This window comes from Stegostoma tigrinum, chromosome 20 (assembly GCF_030684315.1).
Source record: "Stegostoma tigrinum isolate sSteTig4 chromosome 20, sSteTig4.hap1, whole genome shotgun sequence".
Lineage (NCBI taxonomy): Eukaryota > Metazoa > Chordata > Chondrichthyes > Orectolobiformes > Stegostomatidae > Stegostoma > Stegostoma tigrinum.
In genome coordinates, this window is record NC_081373.1 from 45,603,147 (window position 1) to 45,628,933 (window position 25,787).

At 43.3% G+C, this 25,787-nt stretch overlaps 1 protein-coding gene across 1 annotated transcript in view; it reads left to right on the plus strand.

Annotated features, from left to right (window-relative positions):
* Positions 1 to 25,787, plus strand: part of ankrd22 (ankyrin repeat domain 22) — a 32,254-nt gene that overhangs the window by 1,449 nt on the left and 5,018 nt on the right. Inside the window, exons 2-5 of the mRNA XM_048550739.2 lie at positions 7,384 to 7,572; positions 12,284 to 12,391; positions 15,136 to 15,213; positions 16,567 to 16,665. Coding sequence (XP_048406696.2) covers positions 7,384 to 7,572; positions 12,284 to 12,391; positions 15,136 to 15,213; positions 16,567 to 16,665 — 474 coding nt within the window. The remainder of the gene's footprint in view (positions 1 to 7,383; positions 7,573 to 12,283; positions 12,392 to 15,135; positions 15,214 to 16,566; positions 16,666 to 25,787) is intronic.

A 25,787-nucleotide genomic window follows, 5' to 3' on the forward strand; every position in this document is an offset into this window, starting at 1 on the left:
ACCTTCCTCTGCACTCACACCTCCAGCTGATGCCTAACCAATGACTTGGAAAGAAGTTAGCAGGATATCTTGGATAACAAGGTGTAGAGCTGGATGAACCCAGCAGGCAAAGCAGCATCAGAGGAGCAGGAAGGCTGACGTTTTGGGTCTGACCCCTTCTTCAGAAAATTCAGCAGGATACCTTGTTCGCTATTTGGCACCACTGTTTACAACGCTGCACGTCCCATACAGATATTTTGACAATGTGCTCTGCTACCTTTTATAGGTTTCTGCATGTGCTTCCTAGGTCCCACAGCTCTTGTAACCCCTCCTTTGCCCCTTGGTACCAATTAGACTATACTAAAATGACAATTTTTTTTTTGCCTGAGGCCCTGCTCCCATGGCTCGAACAATTCCAAGGACAGTGTATGATGTAACTTTTTTTGTGCAGAATAACTTGTACATGAAGAAGTAAATTATTGTTTTTGTTTTGCTTTACATGTGTAATGAATTATTTGATATGCAGTTGAATGATCTCCAAGTTATGAAATTACAGAAATGATGGGAAATTGGTTTCACAGAGGGAAAAGTTTTGCTCAGTCACGACTTGTTACCTAGTTAGAACCCCCCAATCACTCTGTGACTATGACTGTATGGAATGGTTATGGGGTGCACCTGGTAAGTGGCTTTGGGTTTAAAGATTGAAAACATCAAGGTGGCTCACAGCTTGCCATCAGCACATATAACAAAAAAATCAGCATGGTGTATCCACTCACCCAGCAATTGCAGTTTCCATTCTGCGGCTAAAATGAAAGTTCTAGAACTTGGTGCTGGATTTTTTTAATTTAAAAAAAAGCTTCATTCATGGGATGTGAGCATCTCTGTGCCAGTGTTATTGCCCATTCCTAATTGCCCTTGAGAAGCTGGTGGTGAGCTGCCGACTTGAATCACAAAACTGTGCATGGTGTAGTCTGTACGTGGTTCTGTCAGGGAGGTAGTTCCTAGATTTTGACCCAGCGACGCTGAAGGAACTGTGATATATTTCCAAGTTTAGATGTGATTGGCTTGGAGGCAAGCTTGCAATTTTGGTGATATTCCCAAGTATCTGCTGCTCTTGTCCTTCCAGGAGGTGGTGACTGTGAGTTTGGAAAGTGGAATTTGAATCTCAGCAATACATCTTGAGTGTGGTACACTGCTATTGCAGACTTTGAGGTGGAGGGAGCTGGAAAATGGGTCAGGTTAGAGGGGCTGAATAGCCAACTCCTACTTCCTCTATTTGTATGTATCTTCACATCTCTGGAGCCAAGTGATACCTCCTCAAATGCTGTGTTGTGAAGTTGATTAGTCTGCATTTTAATCTATAGAGGAGACACCCCACAGGAATGTGCAACATTGTTTAGAAATCTCTGCAAAGGCAGAAGGGTTTGGGATTAAGGCTACACGGTGTAAGTTGGCTGCACAGCCAATCCTTGGCCTGTTTACCAGTCTCTCTGGTATAGTTCAAAGCCTGTCATTTGGATAGGATGTTGGGTGGAGGGGAGGTTGTCACAATGAACTTGTTTGTGACTTCCTGTGTTTGCCATTTGACTCGCAAGGTGTTTGAGGAAGGTAGATGAGCAAGAAGGTGTCTTAAGTAGGGGCGTTAGACGTATTGGTTCTTGATCCCTGTGTAGTTCAGGCAGAGGAATAAGGGAGACTTGATGTTGTGGACTGGCGTCTGACTGATGTGTCTCTACCCTCACTAATATTTGAGTTTGAGAGTGCTACACACCCAGGGGATCCCTTGCCCTGCCTGTCAATTCTTCATTGCTGGCCTGCTGGTCCCATTGCCCTTTCTAGCATTAGATAATCACTTTGTGAATTATGTAGCCGATTTAAAAACTCTCAACTTTCCTTTGCTACTGTTGTAACACCAACTGCCTGAGGCTAAAGTTGCAAGCTGGACCTCGAACAGTTGGTGGTACTTCCTGCATGATTAACTCCTGAAGAAGGACTGAGACTCTGATGAAGGGTCTAGGCCCGAAACGTCAGCTTTTGTGCTCCTGAGATGCTGCTTGGCCTGCTGTGTTCATCCAGCCTCACATTTTATTATCTTGGAATCTCCAGCATCTGCAGTTCCCATTATCTCTGAGACTCTGAAAGCTTGTGTTTTCAAATAAACCAGTTGGACTGTAACCTGGTGTCGTGTGACTTCTGACCTTGTCCACGCCAGTCCAACACCGGCACTTCCACATTATGATTTTCCAGGGCTCTTGAATTGTTCCTTTGCCCACCGAGCACAGAGGGTGTGCATGTGAAGGGTCATGTTGGATAAATTTGTCCCGACTTCTAAATGTGGGTGAGTGAGCTCATATAAACCTTTATTGAACTAGCTGGATAAAAGCAGTCTTAAATATTCTTCAATGTAAATGACTCAGATTGTCTATGGATTGCAGCTGGTTGCTCCATGTTTGACTGAGGATACTCGATACTTGTTTTCCCCATTTAGTCACAATGAAAGAGGGTTTGTACACCTCCACAAGGAGGGATCAGAGTTAGCCCTCAGTAACTTTCTGCCTGCTGCCATTAACCATTTAATCTTATATATTTCAGCATTATTTTAATGTTAATTTAATTTTAGCATTATCTTATGTTGAAAGTGCAACCCATCAAAATTCATGAAACTAAAATGAGCAAAAAAGCTTTTGGAGCCAGCTTGTGTACAATAACAGTGTTGAATCAAATGAGCAAACTTCCATAAGGCCAATTTCCTGGTGTCTATTGATGGCAGATTTACTAATTGTGGGTGTTTGGCTTACCAGTTATTGTTCCCGGAGAATAGCCAACATAATGTAAACTGTCGTTGAGATGTCTTTTAGAGGATGAAGTCGATCACTGCTGGTAAATCCTTAGTGGTGATTTCATCAAAGCAGAAAAATATCATAAATCAGCTTTTTGCAGATACGTCCACACAGATAGAAATATACATTATATACACACAAATATTTAATCCATGCTTCTGAACATCTAACGCAGGCGGTTTTACTAAGCCACACTGTGTTCATAGACCAGACAATGCATGAATAGTTATTTCATTCTCAAAATAAAATGAGTCATGCTTCCAATGTTAATTAGATGCATGGAAGCAAATATTATTCTAAGCAGCTACCATATTGAAGTATATTATCTACAATAATGCATGACATTAAAAATTGTATATTTGCACAGCAATCAAAATTGGCAATAAATGCAGGCACAGTCAATGATGCCGACATCCCACGAACAAAACCAAAATTCAAGCATTATTGTGAAAAGCTCATTTGTAGGGAGTGACATACTGGTGTGGATAGAAGATTGGCTAGCTAATAGGAAGCAGAGTTGGCATAAATTGATTTTTTTTCAGATAGTGAGTGGTGTGCCACAGAGTTTAATCATCATCACCGTAGAACCCCTACAGTGTGGAAACAAGCCCTTTGGCCCAACAAGCCTGCACTGACCCTCACAGCATTTCACCCAGACCCATCCCCTTAATCTACACACTCCTGAACACTACAGGTAATTTAGCATGGCCATTACTTAACCTGCACATCTTTGGACTGTGAGAGGAAACCGGAGCACCCAGAGGAAACCCACACAGACACGGGGAGAATGTGCAAACTCCACACAGACAGTTGCCCGAGGGTGGAATTGAACTGGGTCCCTGGCGCTGTGAGGCAGCAGTGCTAACCACTGAGCCACCATGCCACCCATTGTTCTGGGACCGCCGTCAGATTACAAAATATCTCAAAGCTTTAGACAGAGGGACAGAAGGAATGGTTGCCCAATTTGCTGATGCAAAGACAGGTACACAAGTAAATTGTCAAGACAGCATAAGGAGGCCACAATAAAATACGTGTAGGTCAAATAAATTGGCAAAGATGAGGAGAAATGTGAATTTGTCAATTTTGTTTGGAAGGGTAATAAAGGTACATTATGTCAATGGTGAGAGATTACAGAGTTCTGAAGTGGAGAGTTATCTGGCTACCCTAGTGCGTGAATCACAAAAGATTAGTATTTATAAACAGCAAGTAATTATTTAGTAAATGGAATGTTATTTATTACGTGGGGAACTGAATGCAAAAGGATGGAAATTATGATTCAGTTTTATAGATTACTGGTGTGATCATATCTGGAGTATTGTGTATAGTATTGGTCACCTTATTTTAGGTGGAATAAAGATGCATTGGAAGCTGTTCAGAGAAGGTTTTTATCATACTAATACCTGGAATGGTTTAGTGTCTTAAGAAAATTTAGACAGCTGGCATCATTTCCGCTCATACAAGAATCAAGAACTAGGGATCACTTTATAAAAACATAAAGGGTCACCTCTGTAAAACAGAAATGGGCCACAATCTATCTTTTTGCAATTCTGTGCTGGAAAAAGTAATGGAAGCACAGTCGTTGACTACTCTTAAGATAGAGAGAGATGGATTCTTGTGATGCATTCTTGAAAGGTCATTAGGTACAGGCAGCAATGTGGTATTGATGTTACAATAAGATCAGCCATTTGAGATGGACAGAGTTATTTTGGTATCCTGAAAACATTAATTACTCAGCACAGATCGACTGGTTGGTTAGCTTATTACACAGAAAGCTGGCTGCCTTATTTGTCATCATTACTACAGTGATTACACTCTGAAAGCAGTCACTAATTGGCTGGAAGAATATTATTACATAATGCACAGCAGTCAGCCTCTTTTAAAAGATAAGACCAAAATTAAACAGGGTTGTTTTGAGGAGATAGCCGTGCTTGTTAATTCATTTGGTTAGCTCTTTTAAATGTCTGACAGGATCATTCAAATAAAACAGACACATGTTTTCCTCTTCAAAATGGGAAATTACCGAGACTAAAGTTAAATACACACAACAAGCTTGTAGTCAGTAAAAGAGCTTTACTGAGAGATAAGGATCAAGCAACTTCAGGGACTGTGTATGTGCAGACACCCCTGCCTGAGATACTGCAGACTGGTATCTCAATGCACAGGGTAGCAGTATTGATTTAAAACATGAGGCAGCACGTTGGCTCAGTGGTTAGCATGGCTGCCTCACAGTGCCAGGGACCCAGGTTTGATTATACCTTCAGGCAACTGTGTCTGTGCGGAGCTTGCACATTCTCCCTGTGTCCGCGTGGGTTTCCTCCAGGTCCTCCGGTTTCCTCCCACAGTCCAAAGATGTGCAGGGTAAGTGGATTGGCCATGCTACATTGCCCATAGTGCCCAGGGATGTTTAAGTTAAGTGAGTTAGACGGGAAATCAGGGGTAGGGGAATGGGTTTGGGTGGGATGCTCTTTGGAGGGCTGGCGTGGACTTGTTGGGCAGAATGGCCTGTTTCCACTCTGTAGTGATCCTATGAAATCCCCTGCCAAAATTTAAACTGTAATTTGCCTGAAAATGAACTTTCAAGTAAAGACCAATGTGGTCAGTGAGATTTCCTCATAAAGTGGGAACATTAGGCCATAACTGAAAAGTGTATTGAAACCTTTCCTTTTGACTTGTGTTCCATGTTTGAAAATACTTCTCTTTTTAAACAAAAGTCCATGTCTCAAAGTAAGTATGTGAAATGCACTGAAGAAATGAGAATGGGTTTCCCCTTGTGGAAGAGACAAACGTCACTACCATCGCAGGACTGTTACAAATTGATTTTTCAACTAGCAGTTGTGTTTTTTTTAAAAAGAAAAGTTTGTACCAGTATCTCTCCCTCTCACCCACCATAGTGGAGAGTGAAATAAATGTAAAATTTGGGGATATTTACAATTCAAAGTTGAAGGACAAATAATGAGGAAAAACACCCATCTGGTTAGGCAGCATATGTGCAGAAATAGGCATTAATCATTTGAGGATAATAAAATTTCAGCAAATTGAAATGTTGGTCTTAATGTTATAGCACTGCTGTTCCGTGACAGGAACGGGGGTAAGGAGGAGCAGTAAAGTACTGAAGAGCTAAGTCTTGGATAGCGCCCTGATTCTGTATCACTGCCAGGGAGGTTTCTCCAGTTAGTTAGGACCCATTAACTGTGACCATCAGCATTCTGCAATAGTGAGGCAGCAGCCCCCGAGATATGGGGAGATAGACTGAGACAGCAGCATCAGCTTCTGTGCCTACGATGATCCTCTCAGAGGACTGCTGCTCTTGGCTCCCTAAAGGTTCATGGAATCTTTATTTCTAAGATTGAAAATCTGCCTCAAACAGTGTTCACCTCTTTCAGCAAGGCTTTTTATTTCCCCCTTTAATCTTTTATGGGATATGGATATCACTGGCAAATCCAGCACTTACTGCCCATCCCAATAGCCTTTGCAGTGAGTGACTTGGAAGACCATTTGAGAGAGCTGTTAAGAGCTAGGCTCAAAGCTAAGAGTCTGGAATCGCTTATAAGACTGGGGAAGGCTGGCAGATTTCCTTCCCTATCATTGATAATGTTATGGTCACCATTACTGAAATGAGCTTTATATTCCTAATTTATTGACTGAATTTAAATTCAAATGGGATTTGACCTTGTGCCTTCAGCCAATAGTTTGACTCTATGGATTTACTAGTCCTGTGGTGTCATCGAGATCCCATCGTCTCCCCAAGATGTAGTGTAATGTGGAAAGTATCAATGTACAAACGGACTTGGGTGGCCTTGTACACGGATCACTGAAAGTAAGTGATTGTGAAGATCAGTGTATGTTAGTTTTCATTGCAAGAGGATTTGGACACAACAGCAAGCATGTATCGCTGCTGCTGTACAAGGCATTGATGAGACCACCCCTGGAGTATTGTGTAGCGTTTTGGTCTCTTCCTTTGAGAAAAGATATACATCAGTAGAGGGAGTGCAGTACATTCTTGGGATGGCACGTTTGATATCAGGAGACATTGATCCACTGGACCCATATTTATCAGAATTTAGAGGCAGTTCTTCCAGTGCTGGACAGACCGGGGTTGGGGGTGTGTACAGAATGAAAGTTTACAGTCTCAGGGCAGGACTGAAATGAGGAGAAATCTCCAATGAAATTGGTGACCCTGTGGAATTCTCTACCATGTCTGGTTGTGGAGGTCAAGTCACTCAACGTATTTAAGAAAGAAAAAGAAACAGATTTCTGGACACTAAAGGCATTAAGGGCTATGGAGAGGGAGTAGGAGTAAGACATTGAGATAGAAGATCAGCTGTGATCATGTTGAATGGAGAAGCAGGCTTGATTAACTGAATGCCTGCTCTTATTCCCACTTTCTATGTTTCTGTGACTGTACAGCACTTAAAATTATAACTTCACAGTGAATTGGTGTCCATTCATGAATTGGTTCCTTATGTGTAGAAGAAATAACCGACTTGCTGTTGTTGGTAATGCTAGACAGGAAATGGGTCTGGAAGGAGCAGTTACATTAAGATGCAGATTTTTCATTCCTCAGCCAATTTGCCAAGCGGCTTACGAAAACAATTTTGAAGAGTTGAGGAAGCTGCTGCAGGAAAACCAGGATGTGAATACCCAAGATGACTGTTACGGAGACACTCCCATTATCGCTGCGTGTCGAGCTGGCAGAGTTGAAATTGTGCGGTATCTCCTGAGAAAAGCAGCCAATGTAAATATCAAAAACAAGGTGAGATTTCGTTCTCTATTGCTTGTTGACTTATTGCAATTGCTATGAGCATTCAACCTAATCTGTGTCTCTCTCTTTCTTTCTGGGTTTCACCTTTTATCCCCGATTGTCTCAATTAGAATGGCTAGTGTTCACCCCGGTGTAATTCCCACAAGGACTGATTCCAATAATGTTTGGATTTCAAGGAGTGGAAGGATCATGTGACAAGATTTCAAGTTTTGAGACTTTGACTATTTTAACCAAAGCATAAGTAACATTGTCCAAATTGTATTCAGGAGGCCATTTGCACTCTAAGCTTCATCAAAGTTAAATGGGGCTATCTTTTAACATAGAAGCAAATGCGCCTCCAGAATTAGACTTTACATCACCCCAGGAACCAGTCAAAAGCTTTTCCCAGCTTCTGCTAGTTTACTTGCATTTACTTTGCCAGGTGTATAACTTCTAATCTGCCTCCCTCCCCCACCCTTCTCTCTCTCTCTCTCTCTCTCTCTCTCTCTCTCTCTCTCTCTCTCTCTCTCTCTCTCTCTCTCTCTCTCTCTCTCTCTTCAACCCCCCACACTCCGATTCTTAAACTGACCAAAGATAACGGGAACTGCAGATGCTGGAGAATCCAAGATAATAAAGTGTGAAGCTGGATAAACACAGCAGGCCTAGCAGCATCTCAGGAGCACCATCTCAGATGCTCCTGAGATGCTGCTTGGCCTGCTGTGTTTATCCAGCTTCACACTTTATTATCTTAAACTGACCAATCCGTGATGTTCAGAAATAACTTAAAAGCCTATAAGCCAATAGAATGGCTTTTGATGGCCTACTCTCCCTCGAAGATCTTTTTCAATGCAACATCGTGGCAAGATCGATAACAAGAAGTGATATAGAGTTGGAAGATGTCGAATCTGTGTGGTTTGAGCAGAGGAACTGCAAAGGCAAAACGTCCCTTGTGGGAGTTGCCTACAGGTCTCCTAGCTGTAGTCAGGATGTGGGAAAGATGCTGAATTAGGAGATAAGAAAGGTGCTATTCCAATAATCATGGGGGCACTTCAGTATGATTGGGGAAATCAAATTGGTAGTGAATCCCAAGAAAACAAATTTGTGGAATGGCTCCAAGATAGTTCTCTGGAGTAGCTTGTGATAGATCCCACAAGGGAAGACGCTGTTCTAGATTTGGTAATATGAAATGAGGCAGACTGAGGGAGCTAAAAGTGAAGGAATCCCTAGGGACTAGAGACCATAATATGATAGAATTCACCCTGTAGTTTGAGAAGGAGAAGATTGAATCCGATGTAATGGTATGAGAGTAAATGTAACTACAAAGGCATCAGAGAAGAGTGGCCAAAATAATTGCCAAAGTTATTTGGAAGGAGAGCCTAGCAGGGCAAATGGTGGAGCAGCAATAGTAGGAGTTTCTGGGGTTAATTCAGGAGCAGAAACTCATCCCAAGGAAGAAGAAACATGCTATTGAGAGAATGAGGTTAACTATGGCTGAAAAAAGAAGTCAGGGACAACATAAAAGCAAAAGAAAAAAGCATACAAAATGATGAAGGGTATTGGGAAGACAGAGGTTTAGGAAGTCTTTAAAAACCAGCTGAGGGCAACAGAAAAAGCGAAATGGAGCGAGAAGATGAAATATGAGAGTAAGCTAGCTAGTAATATTAAAGAAGATTGCAAGAGCATTTTTGATAATATAAAAGCTAAGCAAGGGACAGGAGTTGACATTGGACCGCTAGAAAATGAGACTGGAGAAGTGGTAACGTGCAACAAAGAAATTGCAAAGGAATAGGTACTTCCATCAGTTTTCATGGTGAAAGGCACCAGCAGGATACCAGAGCTTCATGATAGCCAGGGGACAGAAGTGAGTATATAGGCCATCACTGAGGAGAAGGTGCTAGGGAAGCTGGAAAGTCTCTGTTGCATAAATCACCCAGTCGGGATGGACTACACGCCAGAATCTGAAAGAGAAAACTGAGGAGATTATAGGGGCATTGGTGCTGACCTTCCAGCTGACACAGTGGCTCAGTGCTTAGCACTGCTGCTCACAGCACCACGGTTCAGTTCCATCTTTGGTTGACCGCCTGTGCAGAGTTTGCACGTTCTCCCCGTGTGTGCATGGATTTCCTTTGGATGCTTCCAGGTTCCCCCCATTGTCCAAAGATGTGTAGGTTGGCTGGATTAGCCTTGGGAAACGCAGGGTTAAGAAGATGGGGAGCGTGGGAGGGTGGGGTGTGCTGGTGGTGAGTTCTGGGTGCAAAGCTGTGTACGGGGTCAGTGTAGACTCGACAGGCTGAATGGCCTCTTTTTGCACTGTAGGGATTCTATGATTCACTAGACTCAAAGAGGGTCCCAGAGGACTGGAAACTGGCTAATGCAACACCTCTGTTCAGGAAGGGAGGGAGGCAGAAGACAGGAAACTATAGGCTGGTTAGCCTGGCCTTGGTTCTTGGTAAGATTTTCAAGTCCATTATGAAGGAAAAGTTTGCGGAGCATTTAAAAGTGCCTTGTAAAATAGGGCTGAATTAAGGGGAGGTCATGCTTGACCAATCTGTTGGAATTCCTTGAGGAAGTATTGAGCAAATTAGACAAAGGAGAGCCAGTGGACGCGATCTATTTGGATTTTTCAAAAGGCTTTTGTCTGGAGGCTGCTAAATCAGATAAGAGCCCATGGTGTTAGGGGCAAGCTACTTGCATGGATAGAGGATTAGCTGACTGACAGAAGGCAGAGAGTGGCGATAAAGAGGTCTTTTTCAGGATGGCAGCTGGTGACTAGTTGAGTTCTGCACAGATCATTTTTGGGACCACAACTATTCACGTTATACATCAACGATTTGAATGAAGGAATTGAGGGCACTGTTGCTCAGTTTGCAAATGACACAAAAATAGGTGGAAGGACTGGTAACGTTGAGGAAGTGGGAAGGCTACAGAAAGACTTGGATGGACTAGAACAGTGCACAAGGAAGTGGCAGATGGAATACAATGTGGGAAAGTGTGAGGTTCTGTACTTTGGTAGGAAGAATAGAAGTGTAGACTATTTTCTAAATGGGGATAGGCTTTGGAAATCTGAATCTCAAAGGGACTTGGGACTGTTGGTTCAGGATTTTTTTAAGGTTAACATGCAGGTTCATTCGGCATTTCTGAATGCGAATGCTATGTTAGCACTCATTTCAAGAGGGCTAGAATACAAGAGAAGAGAAGTACTGCTGAGGTTGTATAAGGTTCTGATCAGATTGCATTTGGAATATTTGAGAGCAATTTGGGCCCTGCATCTAAGGAAGGATGTGCTGACATTGGAGGGGGTCCAGAGGAAGTTTCCAAGAATGATCCGAGGGATGAAGGGCTTGTCATACAAGGAGCAGTAGGGGACTTGGGGGTTTTGTATTCAATAGAGTTTAAAAGGATGAGGGGGGAAATCTCATTTGAAATTTACAGAATACTGAGAGTCGTGAATAGATTGGACAAAGAAAAGATGTTTCCACTAGTAGGAAAGACTAGGATCTGAGGGCGCGGACTCAGAGTGAATCAACGACCCTTTAGAACTGAGATGAGGAGCAATTTCTTCAACCAGAGTGTGGTTAATCTGTGGAACTCTTGCCACAGAGGTTTGTGGAGGTCAAGTCATTGAGTGTAGTTAAGGCAGAGATTGATATGTTCTTGCTTAAGAAGGTGATCAAGTGTTATGTGGTGAAGGCAGGAGAATGAGATAGAGAAATGTATCAGCCATGATTGAATGGCAGAGCAGACTTATTATGTTGAATGTCCTTATTCTACTCCTATACGTTATGGTCGATCACTCACCTGGATCTTGTATCCATGTAGGAATGCTGAAAAATTGACTTCTAAGGAATGCCTAACTCCCTACTCTCTTGTACTTTAGATAGTTTAGAGTAAAATGTTTTTAAAATCTAGCATTCTTAACGTCTTGCTTTTGAAAGCTGGAGACTAACTGTCTACCCACAGTCAACACATGCCCTTACCATTGCTTAAAGCTGTAAATATCTTGCATCATCATTCCAGTGGGATGGCCTTGACCCCATTATTTAGCCTTTAATAGATGAGCTTCCCAAGCTTGTTGTCAGGCAGAATTCAGAACATATCATGCAAATTCATTCACTCTGACATTTTTCCCTCCGTTATTACTGTAGTCCAAAACCACCATAATCTTACAAACTTCAAATTGTATCATACTCTCATAAACAAGTGTAAGGTTAAACTAGCAAATCGTTCGTTCCCTATCTCCATGAAACCTGGCCGTCTGCAGTTTCAGTGTGCTGCCAAGTCTGGTGGCTAATCCATGCTCAACAGATTGGTTCGATCTTTGAAACCTCTTAAGAAGTTGTATGTCTCCAAAGTTTCCCTCCACCCTGTCACTCCCCTCCCTGATTTGTAAAAGGCCTTTTCTTATTTGAAAGTCTCATTCTGTGACTGTGCTTTCAACTTTCCCTCTACTAATCTTTGATTGACTCTCCCCTTCACAAGTCCTATTTGCTTTTGTGATTCAGTCTGGAATAAAGTGGTTTGAGTATTGATACTGCTCACGTAACAGCCTTTATTTGACCTCCTGCTTCACAATTGCTGTTCTTACACTGAATTTAACGATCCCACAGCCTGCCATAATGAGAGATTAAATAATTGATAAAATATTTAGCTAGAAATGGGGATCTTTGCATTCCAGATTGTCAATATTTTGAAGTAAACAGTTTTGTTTTCCTTAATTTTAAAGAAGGAACGAACATGTTTACATTATGCTGTCCGGAGAAGATTTTCCTTTCTGGACTACTTGCTGATCATTATCTTGATGCCTGTCCTCCTTCTGGGCTACATTATAATGGTAAGTGTGAGGGCTTTCTGAATGCAAATGGAGTATTGTTGACACATTTTGAAATTATTACTGCCTTAACTAAATTAACAGGCGATATAAAAGCTAATGTAACTTCCAATGATGATGTACTGCACTGTTGCTGTGTGCTATCCATTTGCCATTCAGGACATTATTTTTGTTGAATACCAACAGTGTCAGCGTGTGGTTTAATTTGAAGCCTCAAAAAATCCGTCCTTTAAAAATTGATGTTGGCTGATACAGCAATTATAACCTGAACTGCTGGCCTGGGTGGTGGTGGTCAGCATTTCGTCATTTGCTGTGTGTGGCCTGCTCTGTTAGGGTCTTAAGCTCCTATGAATCTTCACAACATCGCCCTGTTCACATGCACAATCCCTTACATTCAGTTTGAAGGTTACGGTGTCGAAAGCATGCACTTGTGTCGTGGAAAGTTGGGGATGCCTAATAATGTGAATATAGCCAGTCATGGCTGGAAAGGGAGTTGACGTTTATATCCAGAGTATGGACAAAAACATGATTTTTTTAGTTTAAGACCGAAAAAATGCATCCTATACATCAGGTCAACATAGATTGTGATTTCCAGGATATAATGCTGGGGAATTTTGGAGTGAGCGTGGTGTGTTAAGATTGTTGACCTTTTATAGGGTCTTGATCAATCTTCAGATGATGGCAATCTTCATGAACCGTGAGACATTTGCTAGCCTTGCATCAGGTGGTTGAACATGTAACACAAGTAAGTGAGACGATGATGCATAATCACATTTCAAAGACTGTTGGGAACTAGAGATGTCATTTCTAATTGACACTCAGTGAGAGAGGAATGATGTTAACTTGCTGGGCTGTAAGCCTTGAGAGGGAGTCTGGGTGGTCATGAGTATTGAATTGAATGGAGGTTTATGCGAAATATTGCCAGCTTGGTTATTGAAACTTTGCCGTGAACTGAGCAGCATTTCAGCCACTGATAATGAAAAGCTTGATGCAGATGTGTCTGACTTCAATAACCATATCTCTGTCATCAGAAAAACTTGGGCTCGTAGTACAGTACCTGAGTGATCTCAGCTGTGTCTGCAAATGCTGCCATGTGAGTAGGAATGTAGCCTCGGCCTATTTGCTGGGATCACTGTGACCAGAACAGAACAGAACCAGTTAATTTAACCCTGTCTATATGGGATTCAGCAAGTGATGCAAAAGTGTGCAGAAACTTGTACATCCAAAGAAGAAAAACTGTTCAGCTTTTGAGTACATCCAGCCCTGACCCTGAAAATAGACACATCTGTCAACAATGCTAAGTCTCAGAGATTCTGTTAGCTTTCTATGAGTGGATCTCATTAAGGTGACCAGAAGATATTAGACGTTATAGCTGCTTAACTGTAAGTATAAAACTGCAGATGCTGGAAATCTGAAATAGAAACAGAAATTGCTGGACAAACTCAGGTCTGATGATATCTGTGAAAAGAGAAACAAAGTTATTCTATCAAGTCCAAAATGACTCCTCAGAATTTTTCTAGCACTCTAACAACCAAACTTTGACTTGATAGTTAGAAACAAACATTGCAACAATTTCATTTGTGCACATTCAGTATCAAATCTACATGGAATAGTGAAGCAAATCTTTTAATCTAGCAATGCTTGTCTGCTATTTTAGTGGACAGTATTAGAGAATACACCTCCTGGTTGTTGCAATGTTTGTTCTGGTGATTACTAATTAGGAACTATTTACTTGAAAAGAAATATACGTACAGATGCTATCAAACTTCAGTAGTGAATGGTGTTGACTATCGCAACAGAATCTCTCTCAGACAGTGAAACTAAGATAAGTGAGGAGTTCCAGATCTCAGTAGAGTTGATTAATCGAATTTTAGATCTCTTTGCAATGGTAATTCCAATTAATACTGACTTTCTCAGAATTATATCTTAATTTATTTTCCCTTTGAAATGTGGTACGTGGTTCTGGTTCACCCACAAGCTTTAGGCACAGGAAAAATATAAGCATCAAAGATCAGTAAGATCTTTGTAAGTTCATTTTAGCAATTATCCTTGCTTGTCTCACTGCTGTGTAATTTGCCTTGTGGTATTTCAACTAATTAAATATGGTAAGTCAAGTTAATATTGAACTTAACCACATATTGTCTACAAGAACAGCATGTTTTTTCACTGTTCTTGAAGAGCATTGCTCTGTTTGGGGTTACAACATTATACTCTTGGCTTGGAGTCAGGATGTTCAGGCTCTACTCCTATAAAATCTAACAATTTCTGACCTCTTGTGGGCTGGCGTGGCTGCCGCACCAGAAAAATAATCTGGAAAGACACACTGCAGCTGATCCTGACCATGTGCAGAACGTGCCTTTAAGTTGGAAAATTATGCAAACCTAGAGCAGAACAGTGAGGGAACGATTTAGTCCCATGGTTCAGTCACATGTCAAACGTGTTGTCCAATCTCTCTTCTGGTGGGTTGAGCAGGTGCAAAAAGATCTTGTGCAACTTTTCACAGAAGAGCTGGTGTCCTACCAAGTACTCCGCTTGCAACTGAACCTGACAGAGTCCATCTTATTGCTCGCTGTTCAAAATAGCTGCCACGTTTACTTGCAAAACTTTAACTACTTTGTATGCAATAAGGCGTTGTCAGGTGCCATAAGTATTAGTTTTTCCTTGCAGGTGATTAAATATAGAAAGGCCAAGATATATTACTTTTTCATGTAGTTCATTTTTATAAGCCTTGTAACCTTGTTCCGTAGGAATCAAAGAAGAGTCGGAACGAAGCATTAATCAAGATGTTGTTGAATGCTAAAGTGGATATAAATGCAACTGACAATGTAAGGTTCAGTGAATGATTACAATGTCTCATTTTTGAACATAAACATACATTGGTTAAGTCTCAACAATGGGCTCTGATATGGATTTTTTTTAAACAATCATGTTGCAAGAAATCATTCAGTCCATGGTGTGTCTGCTGGCCCTTGGACATAACCATCTAATTAGCCCCACTCCTCTACAACTTCTCTATAGTTTCACAATTTTTTTTCTTCTTAAATATATGCCTTGTCACTGACAAGGTGGTTTTACTTTAGTGACTGCAAAAAAGTTTGAATTGATGCTAAACAATAATACTGTGATGTTTTCCAGAAGGTGCCTTTTTTTGTAACAGGTATTATTTCCCAAGAGGTCCATAACTTTCTTGGCAAGATTGGACAATTGCCCTGTCTCGGTTGATCCTAAGTCCTCTGCTCCTTTACTAAAATCAGCTCCCTTGAGCCCTCATCAAATCACTGGTCTCTGTGCCTACCTTAGCCCATCTGTGCTGAAACCATAATTTTTTTTTATATTTTTGGATTCAATAATCCCAAAGATTTCCTTGCAACTGCTGTTTTGCACTCTTTCTCTATAAACATGTAGCTCATCCAAATTTCTGTCCATATTCAAACACATGCTTCAAATCCTGCTCATCCATTAGCCATGTTTGTTGAATCTCATTGGGGACCTGGTGTAACATATAAGAGTAATTTGTCTAAACCAGTTTAAACTGGATAAAATAGTGCCCTTGAGCTGAGGTGTATGTTTAAAGGTCCCTCAGTCCAAAGGAAGTGTATGAAATACAAAGGGCACCAAACAAAACTTCTATTCTTCTTGAACAAAAAGGATGAATGGAAGGCTTCAGTTTTTCAAACTGATTATCTTTACTACTAGTTTAATGTTTTCAAACAAATTCCCATATTGCATTTCTTGTCCTTTACATTCTCCCCCAGTGCTTCAACCAAAGGTACAGTGGTGCGATATTTTTTGTCAGCAAAACATGGCTCTGCTGTTTTGCCATTCTGCTCAGGATTGGGCTAAGTGTATTTTGGTCTGAATAAAAACCGAAAGAACTGCGCTTGCTGTAAATCAGGAACAAAAACAGGAGTTGCAGGAAGCTCAGCACGCCTGGTATCATCTGTGAAGAAAAAAAATCTGAGTTAATGTTTCGGGTCTGGTGACCGTTCCTCAGAGTTCCTTGGTGTTGTGAGGAAGGGCCACCGCACCTGAAACGTTAACTCTGTTTTTTTTTTCTTCACAGATGGTACCAGACCAGCTGAGTTTCCAGCAACTTCTGTTTCAGTGTGTGTGTGTTTTGGTGAGTTGGCCGCTCTGTGTTTTTATACATGTATAACGGAGTTCCCATCATGTTACAGAAAGGTAATTCAGCACTTCATTATGCCTGTCAAATGAAGAATAAAAGAATTGTTTCAATTCTCACTCGAGCAAATGCAGATGCATCCATTGCTAATAAGGTAAAGATTTTCATGACTAATTAAGATGTAGTATTTCAACCATGTATTCTGATTATTTGATTAGAAAAGTTATTACTGTGCTACATAAGTTTTCCAAAGGACACAGAGGGTGTGTTTTTCCTGAATGCAACATTACCAAGTTTGTTTTGACCATTGTGTTACAGCATAATTTGAAGCAAGCCTTCAAACCTATGGCAATTAATATGAACAAAAACTATTGGCACTGGAAATCTGAGAAGAAAAACATGTTGGAAATAGTCAGCAGATCTGGCAATATCTATGCACACTTCTTTTCAGAACTGCTGTCATTTTAAAGACTTCCTCACCGGAAAACAGCTTCCCTCCATCTAACTAAACAGTTCACCCTAATGTCAAATGTCAGTCAAATTACTTCTTATCCTTAAATTCCATAGAATTCACCAACACCTTCCACCCCAACCTCAAGTTCACCTGGGCCGTCTCCAACACATCCCTCACCTTCTTGGACCTCTCAGTCTCCATCTCAGGTAACCAGCTTGTAACTGATGTCCATTTCAAGCCCACTGACTCCCACAGCTACCTAGAATACACCTCCTCTCACCCACCCTCCTGCAAAAATTCCATCCCCTATTCCCAATTCCTCCGACTCCGCCGCATCTGCTCCCACAATGAGGCATTCCACTCCCGCACATCCCAGATGTCCATGTTCTTCAAGGACCGCAACTTTACCCCCGCAGTGGTCGAGAAGGCCCTTGACCTCGTCTCCCGCATTTCCTGCAACACATCCCTCACACCCCGCCCCCGCCACAACCGCCCCCAGAGGATCCCCCATGTTCTCACATACCACCTCACCAACCTCCGGATACAACGTATCATCCTCCAACACTTCCGCCATCTACAATCCGACCTCACCACACAAGCTATTTTTCCATCTCCACCCTTCTCTGCGTTCCAGAGAGAGCACTCTCTCCACGACTCTCTTGTCCGCTCCACAATCCCCTCCAATTCCACCACACCCGGCACCTTCCCCTGCAACCGCAGGAAGTGCTACACTTGCCCCCACACCTCCTCCCTCACCCCTATCCCAGGCCCCAAGATGATCTTCCATATCAAGCGGATGTTCACCTGCACATCTGCCAATGTGGTATATTGTATCCATTGTACCCGGTGTGGCTACCTCTACATTGGGGAAACCAAGCGGAGGGCTTGGGGACCGCTTTGCAGAACACCTCTGCTCGGTTTGCAACAAACAACTGCACCTCCCAGTCGCGAACCATTTCAACTCCCCCCTTCCATTCCTCAGATGACATGTCCATCATTGGCCTCCTGCAGTGCCACAATGATGCCACCCGAAGGTTGCAAGAACAGCAACTCATATTCCGCTTGGGAACCCTGCAGCCCAATGGTATCAATGTGGACTTCACAAGCTTCAAAATCTCCCCTTCCCCCACTGCATCCCAAAACCAGCCCAGTTCTTCCCCCTCCTCCCACTGCATCACAAAACCAGCCCAGCCTGTCTCTGCTTCCCTAACCTGTTCTTCTTCTCACCCATCCCTTCCTCCCACCTCAAGCCGCACCTCCATTTTCTACGTACCACCTCATCCCACCTCCTTGACCTGTCCATCTTCCCTGGACTGACCTATCCCCTCCCTACCTCCTCACCTGTACTCTCCTCTCTACCTATCTTGTTTTCTCTCTATCTTCAGTCTGCCTCCCCCTCTCTCCCTATTTATTCCAGAACCCTCTCCCCATCCCCCTCTCTGATGAAGGGTCTAGGCCCGAAACGTCAGCTTTTGTGCTCCTGAGATGCTGCTTGGCCTGCTGTGTTCTTCCAGCTCCACACTTTGTTATCTTAGATTCTCCAGCATCTGTAGTTCCCATTATCATTAATACAAGAATTTGCGTAACCTTTTCTCCTAATTTAACTTCAGAATCCAGGTGTCACTTCTGTTAGCCAAACTGCACCCTCTGTATGGCCAATTTATTCATTCTAAGGTGATGTGTCTAGGCGTGGCCAAATTAGGGCTTTGTATAGTTAAAGTATAACTTGTATCCCCGTGTTCTAGGTAATTTTGAAAGTATTTAGTCATTTTTTGTTTTGGCCCCGAGTAAAAAATCTCCATTTACCACAATTTTGCTCATTCATAAATTGATTATAGATGTTTTTTGTAGTTTTACATTACATCTACATTCCATGTACAGTGCAACCTACCTTTTGTGTAATTGCTAAATGTTAGATGATGAGAGAGTGCAATGAAGATCCCTTAGTGTTAACAATTCTCATTCTGTAAATGAGAGTATATGTCTACTCCCACTACCTATGAAATCTGCCAGTCTTTCAATTTTTCTTCTAGCAAATCACTAACGAGTCTTCAATTCCAAGAGCTTCAAATTTCGCTAACAGTCTTAAGGAACTTTATTAAATGTCTGGAAAAACTCAGCATTCTGGCAGCATCTCTGGAGAGAAAGCAGAGTTATGTTTCAAGTTCAGTGACCCTTCCTTAGTTCTGCTTTCTCTCCAGAGAAGCTGCTAGACCTGCTGAGGTTTTATAGCAATTTATGTTTTTGTTTCTGATTTCCTGCATCTGCATTTTTTTTAAAAGTGAAATGTCTTTTGGACAAGATAAGTACAGCACAGGAACAGGCCCTTTGGCCCTCCAAGCCTGTGCTGATCATCATGCCCTGACTAAACTAAAAAACAAACCTTCTTCCCTTATTTGGTCCATATCCTTCTATTCCCTTCCTATTCATGTAACCATCCAGATGCCTCTTAAATATCGCCAACATGCCTGCTTCCGCCACCTCCTCTGGCAGTGCATTCCAGGCTGCTACCACTCTTGCATGAAAAACTTGCCTTGCACACTTCCCTTTAAACTTTTGACCCCTCACCTTGAACCTGTGCCCATTTGTAATTGAAACTTCAGCCCTGGGAAAATGCCTCTGACTATCCACCCTATCTGTGCCTCTCATCATTTTGTAGATCTCTGTCAGGTCTCCTCTCAGCCGCTGTCTTTCCAGTGAAAGCAATCCTTATCTTTTTAACCATTCCTCATAATCAATGCCCTTGAGACATCCTGATGAACCTACTCTGCAGTCTCTCCATGTCCTTCTGGTAGTGTGACGACCAAAGTTACAAAAAATACTCCAAATGCACCCTAACAAACGGTTTTAGATAGCTGCAATATGGTTTGCTAACTCTTGTACTCCATGACCCGGCTGATGAAGGCAAACATGCCATTTGCTTTCTTAATCACTTTGGTCACCTCTATTGCCACTTTTAGGGAAATGTGGACCTGCACAACAAGATCTGTCTGTATGTTAATGTTCTTAAGGATTCTGCCATTTACAGTATAATTCACACCTAAGTTTGATCCTCCAAAATGCATCATCATGCATTTGTTTGGATTAAATTCCAACTGCCATTTCTGTGCCCAAGTTGCCAATCTATCTGTCTATATACTTTTGTATCCTTTCAAAATCATCGGCACTATCAGCAACTCCATCGATCTTTTGTGTCATCTGCAAACTTACTAATCAGACCATCCACATTTTCCTCCAGATCGTTTATATATACACTACAAACAACAGAAGACCCAAGGCTGATCCCTGTGGAACACCATTAGTTACTGGTCTCTATTCCACCGCTACCCTCTGTCGTCTATGACCAAGCCAGTTTTGTATCCATCTAATCAGCACATCCCGAATCCCATATGATTTTAGTTTTTATACCAATCTGCCACGTGAGACTTCAGTAAGGCATTTGATAAAGTCCATATAAACTACATTCACAGCACTTCCCTCATCAATTATCTTTGTCATCTGTTCAAAAAATTTGATCAATTTGGTGAGACGTGACCTTCCCTGTATGAAACCATGCTGCTTGTTGCTAACTAGTCTGTTTTCTTCCAAATGTGCATATATCATTTCCATATAAAGAACATCAAGACAGTCCCTTCTCCATTAGTTCAGCTACCTCACCAAAATAATTTAATCATGTTGATCAAGTATGACCTATCCTTTACAAATTGATCCAACCAACTGAAAATTTAAGATGTTCACTCACTATATCCTCATAATAATCCCTATAATAGATGTTAAACAAGGTTGTTCATGCTTCTGAGCATTATCGCGCTATTTTCTTAAAGCGGCATTTGTAATTTTACATTCTAAAGTTTCTGAATTGAGAGAACTTGCAGATGTTTGCAGCAGTTTCTTTCAAAACTTTGGGATTAAAGTAGTTACATCCTAAGGCTTGCCATTATTTGTTGTTGATAAGAAGTAGGAGCAAGCTGTTCAGCCCATTGAGTCTGTCTGCCACTCAAACTAATTCATCTATTGTAGCTTTAACTCCCACTTTTTTGCCTATCCCCTTTTGCCTGTCACCTCCATTCTGATTCAAAAAAAAACATCTGTCTGTCTTTAATGCAGCCAATGACACTGGCTCCACTGCAAACTGTGGAAGAGTATTTCAAAAGCCCTCGAAGGAAAGAAATTTGATCTTTTTTTTCAAGAAATGAGGTTTCCCATTTAAGACAAAGCCACCTATTTCGAAAACAAAAACAGCAACTGCTGGAAGATCTCAGCAGGGCTGGTAGCATCCGGAAGAGGAATCAGAGTTAACGTTTCAGGTCTGGTGACCCTTCCTCCAAACGCCTAATTCTCGATTTCCACAACGAGGCATCAACCTTGTTCGTCCAGCAGAATCCTTTGTTTCAATATCATCACTTTTTTTTTCCTCCAAACTCCAATGAATACAGGCCAAATCATTTGTCAACAGGCGCCACACTCCAAGAATCAGTCTAGTGAACTTTCCTTGATAAGTTACTTTGGTTTCCTTGAATGTTCAGCATGCCACCTCTCTCTCTCTCTCTCTCTCTCTCTCTCTCACTGTGATTGCTGAATTTATATTCAGTATGCCCCATGATTTTTGTACTTAGTCATACAGCTCAGAACAGACCCTTTGGTCCAACCAGCCCATGCTGACCATAATTCCAAACTAAAACTAGTCCCACCTGCCTGTTCCTGGCAAATATCCCTCCAAACATTTCTTATTTATGTACTTATCTAAATGTTCCAACTGTACAGACATCCACCACTTCCTCTGGAAGTTGATTCCACTCACAAACCACTGTGTTTTTTGAAAAAAACACAAATTGCCCCTCATGCCTTTCTTAAATCTTTCTTCTCTCATCTTAAAAACATGCCCCTGGTCCTGAAATTCCCCACCCTAGGGTTAAGGACACCTGCCATTCACCTTCTCTATACCCCTCATTAAACCTCTGTAAGGTCACCCTCAACCTCCTACGTGCCAGTGGAAAAAACAAAATCCCAGTCTCTCTTTTTTGTAACTCAAACCTTCCATTCCCAGCAACATCCTGGTAAATCTCTTCTGAACCCTCTCCAGCTTAATAATATCCTTCCCATAAAAGGCAAGCCGAACTGCTTGCACTACTCCAGAATAGGCATCACCAACATCCTGTATAGCCTCAACACGACATCCCAACTCCGATACCCAAAGGTCTGAGCAATAAAGGGAAGTGTGCTAAATGCCTCCTCAACCATCCAACATCTGCTCAGGCTGAAATATTGCTACTGGTGCTTCTAGACACCTCCCTTTAGGACTACCCCACTTGTCTAATCATATTGATAGCTACTGAAAAAAAAATGTTGTTTTCTGTGGACAATACAGGGGTCTTTTGCCACGCCAGGGTCTATAAAATTACACAACGGAGGTGATTATATTCTGTATTAAAGCTTTTGATGATTGTTTTCACACTGTCGTGTTGGATTTTTAAACAGCTAGGCCTTTGTAAGATCTTTTATAATTACTACTTATTTTTAGCTTTAACACAATAAAATCTCCCTTAACTGGCACACTAGAATGGGGTGGTACTAGTTAACCTCAAATATCAGTTGCAGTTCGTGGTAATGGCAAGAATCAAACAAAAACGTGCCTTGATCATATGCTGCAACTTGTAGAAGCTTTACAGCCTTTCCACTATAAAGACAAAGATATTTCAATCTTCAGCTGGCTCTTTTACAACATATCAGACTAATTCTATTGGAATTTCATATAGAATCAGTGATGGTAAGGTGGGGAGGGAATTTTTGAGCTCAGATGGCAGATAATCAAAATGTTAGATAAATTTGCAAAGACATTTGGAAATAGCAATTTTAAGTGTCTGGATGTGAGTTTGCTCGCTGAGCTGGAAGGTTAGTTTTCAGACATTTGGTCACTTTTTTTTATTTGAAAAAAATATACTTTATTCAGAAGATGTACAAAAAATAAAACATATTTATACACCTACCCAGTCATGCAAGCCACTCCGGGTTACCCAGGGGGTACGTACACCAACTAAAGGAAAAAAAAACAAAGAAGAAAAAAAAACAAAGCAAAAAAAATACCCCGGCAGTCGTCACCCGCACAGTCCCCGTTGGGCCCCTGACCAGTTGGGGAAGGCGCCAGCTGGGCCCAGTTACCAGATAGGGCCCTTTTTTCTATTCTGGACGAGGGGTTTCATATAGTGGTCTTTCCCCACTGCGCCTTGGCGGCGGCTGCCCCAAGCTTTAGCGCGTCCCTCAGCACGTAGTCCTGGACCTTGGAGTGCGCCAGTCTGCAACACTCGGTCGGGGTCAGTTCTTTCAGCTGGAAAACCAGCAAGTTGCGGGCAGACCAAAGAGCGTCTTTCACCGCATTGATGGTCCTCCAGGCGCAGTTGATGTTGGTCTCGATGTGCGTCCCGGGAAACAGCCCGTAGAGCACGGAGTCCCGCGTCACGGAGCTGCTTGGGACGAACCTCGACAAATCCCACTGCATCCGCCTCCAGACCTCCTGCGCAGAGGCACACTCCAGAAGGAGGTGATCGACAGTCGCCTCCCCCCTGCAGCCGCCTCGAGGGCAGCGTGCAGTGGCGCAGAGATTCCGGGCATGCACAAAGGATCTCACTGGCAGAGCCCCTCTCACCGCCAGCCAAGCAATGTCCTTGTACTTGTTTGAAAGTTCTGGCGATGAAGCATTCTGCCAAACGACTTTGGCAGTCTGCGTGGGGAACCACACGACGGGATCCACCCTCTCCTTTTCCCGAAGGGTCTCGAGGATACTACATGCTGACCACTGCCTGATGGCCTTGTGGTCAAAAGGTGTTTCCCTTCAAAAATTTCTCCATGAAGGACAGGTGGTAAGGGACGGTCCAACTACTCGGAGCGTTCCGCGGCAACGAGGCCAGGCCCATCCTTCGCAACACCGGGGACAGGTAGAACCTCAGTAAGTAGTGACACTTGGTGTTTGCGTACTGAGGATCTACGCACAGCTTGATGCAGCCACACACAAAGGTAGCCGTCAGGGCGAGGGTGGCGTTCGGTACGCCCTTTCCCCCCATTTTCCAGGTCTTTGTAAATGGTGTCCCTGCGGACCCGGTCCATCCTCGACCCCCAAATGAAGTGGAAGATGGCCCGGGTGACCGCAGCAGCGCAGGTCCAGGCAATAGGCCAGGCCTGCGCCACATACAACAGTACCGAAAGCCCCTTGCACCTGACAACCAGGTTCTTACCCACGATGGAGAGGGACCAGAGCGTCCACCTGCCCAGCTTCTGCTTCAGTTTGGTGATACGCTCCTCCCAAGTCTTATAGTGCACGCCCCAGCTCCATCGAACCAAACACCCAGCACCTTCAGGTAGTCTGTCCTGACGGTGAAGGGGATGAAGGAGCGGTCGTCCCAGTTCCCGAAGAACATGGCCTCGCTCTTACCCCTATTGACTTTGGCACCCGAGGCCAGTTCAACAGCCTACTCACCGACCGACGATCGGTGCAGAAGACGGTGACGTCATCCATGTACAGGGAGGTCTTGACCTGAAGGCCTCCGCTGCCTGGGATAGTCACGCCCTTCAGGCTCACGTCCTTCCTGATGGATGCGGCGAAGGGCTCCACACAGCACGCAAACAAGGCAGGAGAGAGCGGGCAGCCCTGCCTGACTCCAGATTTGACGGGAAAACTGTCCGATTCCCACCCATTGATCAAGACTGCGCGAACGATGTTGGTGTAGAGCAGCCAGATCCAATTGCGGATGCCCTGCCCGAACCCCAATTTGGAGAGGACGTCCCTCATGTAAGTATGAGAGACCCTGTCGAAGGCCTTCTCCTGGTCCAGGCTGACGAGGCAGGTGTCTACCCGCCTGTCCTGCACGTAGGCGATCGTATCCCTGATGAGCGCGAGGCTCTCTCAGCGATCTTCCTGCCCGGCACAGCACAGGTTTGGTCAGGGTGAATCACCGACTCCAGGACAGACCTGACCCGGTTGGCTATAACCTTGGCCAGGATTTTGTAGTCCACGTTCAATAGTGAAATGGGACGCCAATTCTTAATTTCTTCCCTCTCCCTCTTCCTCTTGTAAATGAGGGTGATGATGCCCTTCCTCATGGACTTGCACATTTCCCCTGCCCGAAGCACACTATCGTACACCTCCAGCAGGTCCTGGCCGACCAGGTCCCACAGAGCGGAATATAGCTCGACCGGTAAACCATCGCTCCTGGGAGTCTTATTCCTCTCTGGGGCCCAGGGATATCGGCTGGTCCAGCCACTCCCTCGTGCCGTCGTCTAAGACCTCCGTGATAGACGACAGGAACAACTCGGAGGCAGTGCTGTCCGTGGGCTTCGCGTCGTACAGTCCGGCATAGAAGGATCTGCTGATCCTCAAAATGTCGGGCCGGGACGACGTCACCGAGCTGTCGTCCTCCTTCAGCCAGCTAAGCACAGAGTTCGCTTTGTGCATCTTCTGAAAGAAGAAACGCGAGCACGTCTCGTCCTGCTCCACGGAGCGGACGCTGAACTGGAAGATTATCCTGGAGGCCTCCGCGGTGAAGAGCAAGGCTTACTGGCCCCTCACCTCGCTGAGGTCCTCCGTGACATCGACCCCCATCAACTGCAGAAGGAGCAGGTTTTGCATCCTTTTCTGGAGTCGCGACAGCTTTCCCTGCCCCTCTCTTGCCTCCTGAACACCCTTGAGGACAAAGAACCTCTTGATGTTCTCCTTCACCGTCTCCCACCAGTCGCCCGGAGACTCAAAGAGGGGTTTCACGGTTCTCCAAACGGTGTACTCCCTCTTAAGCTCCTCGACTTTCTCTGGGGTCAACAGAGTCGTGTTGAGC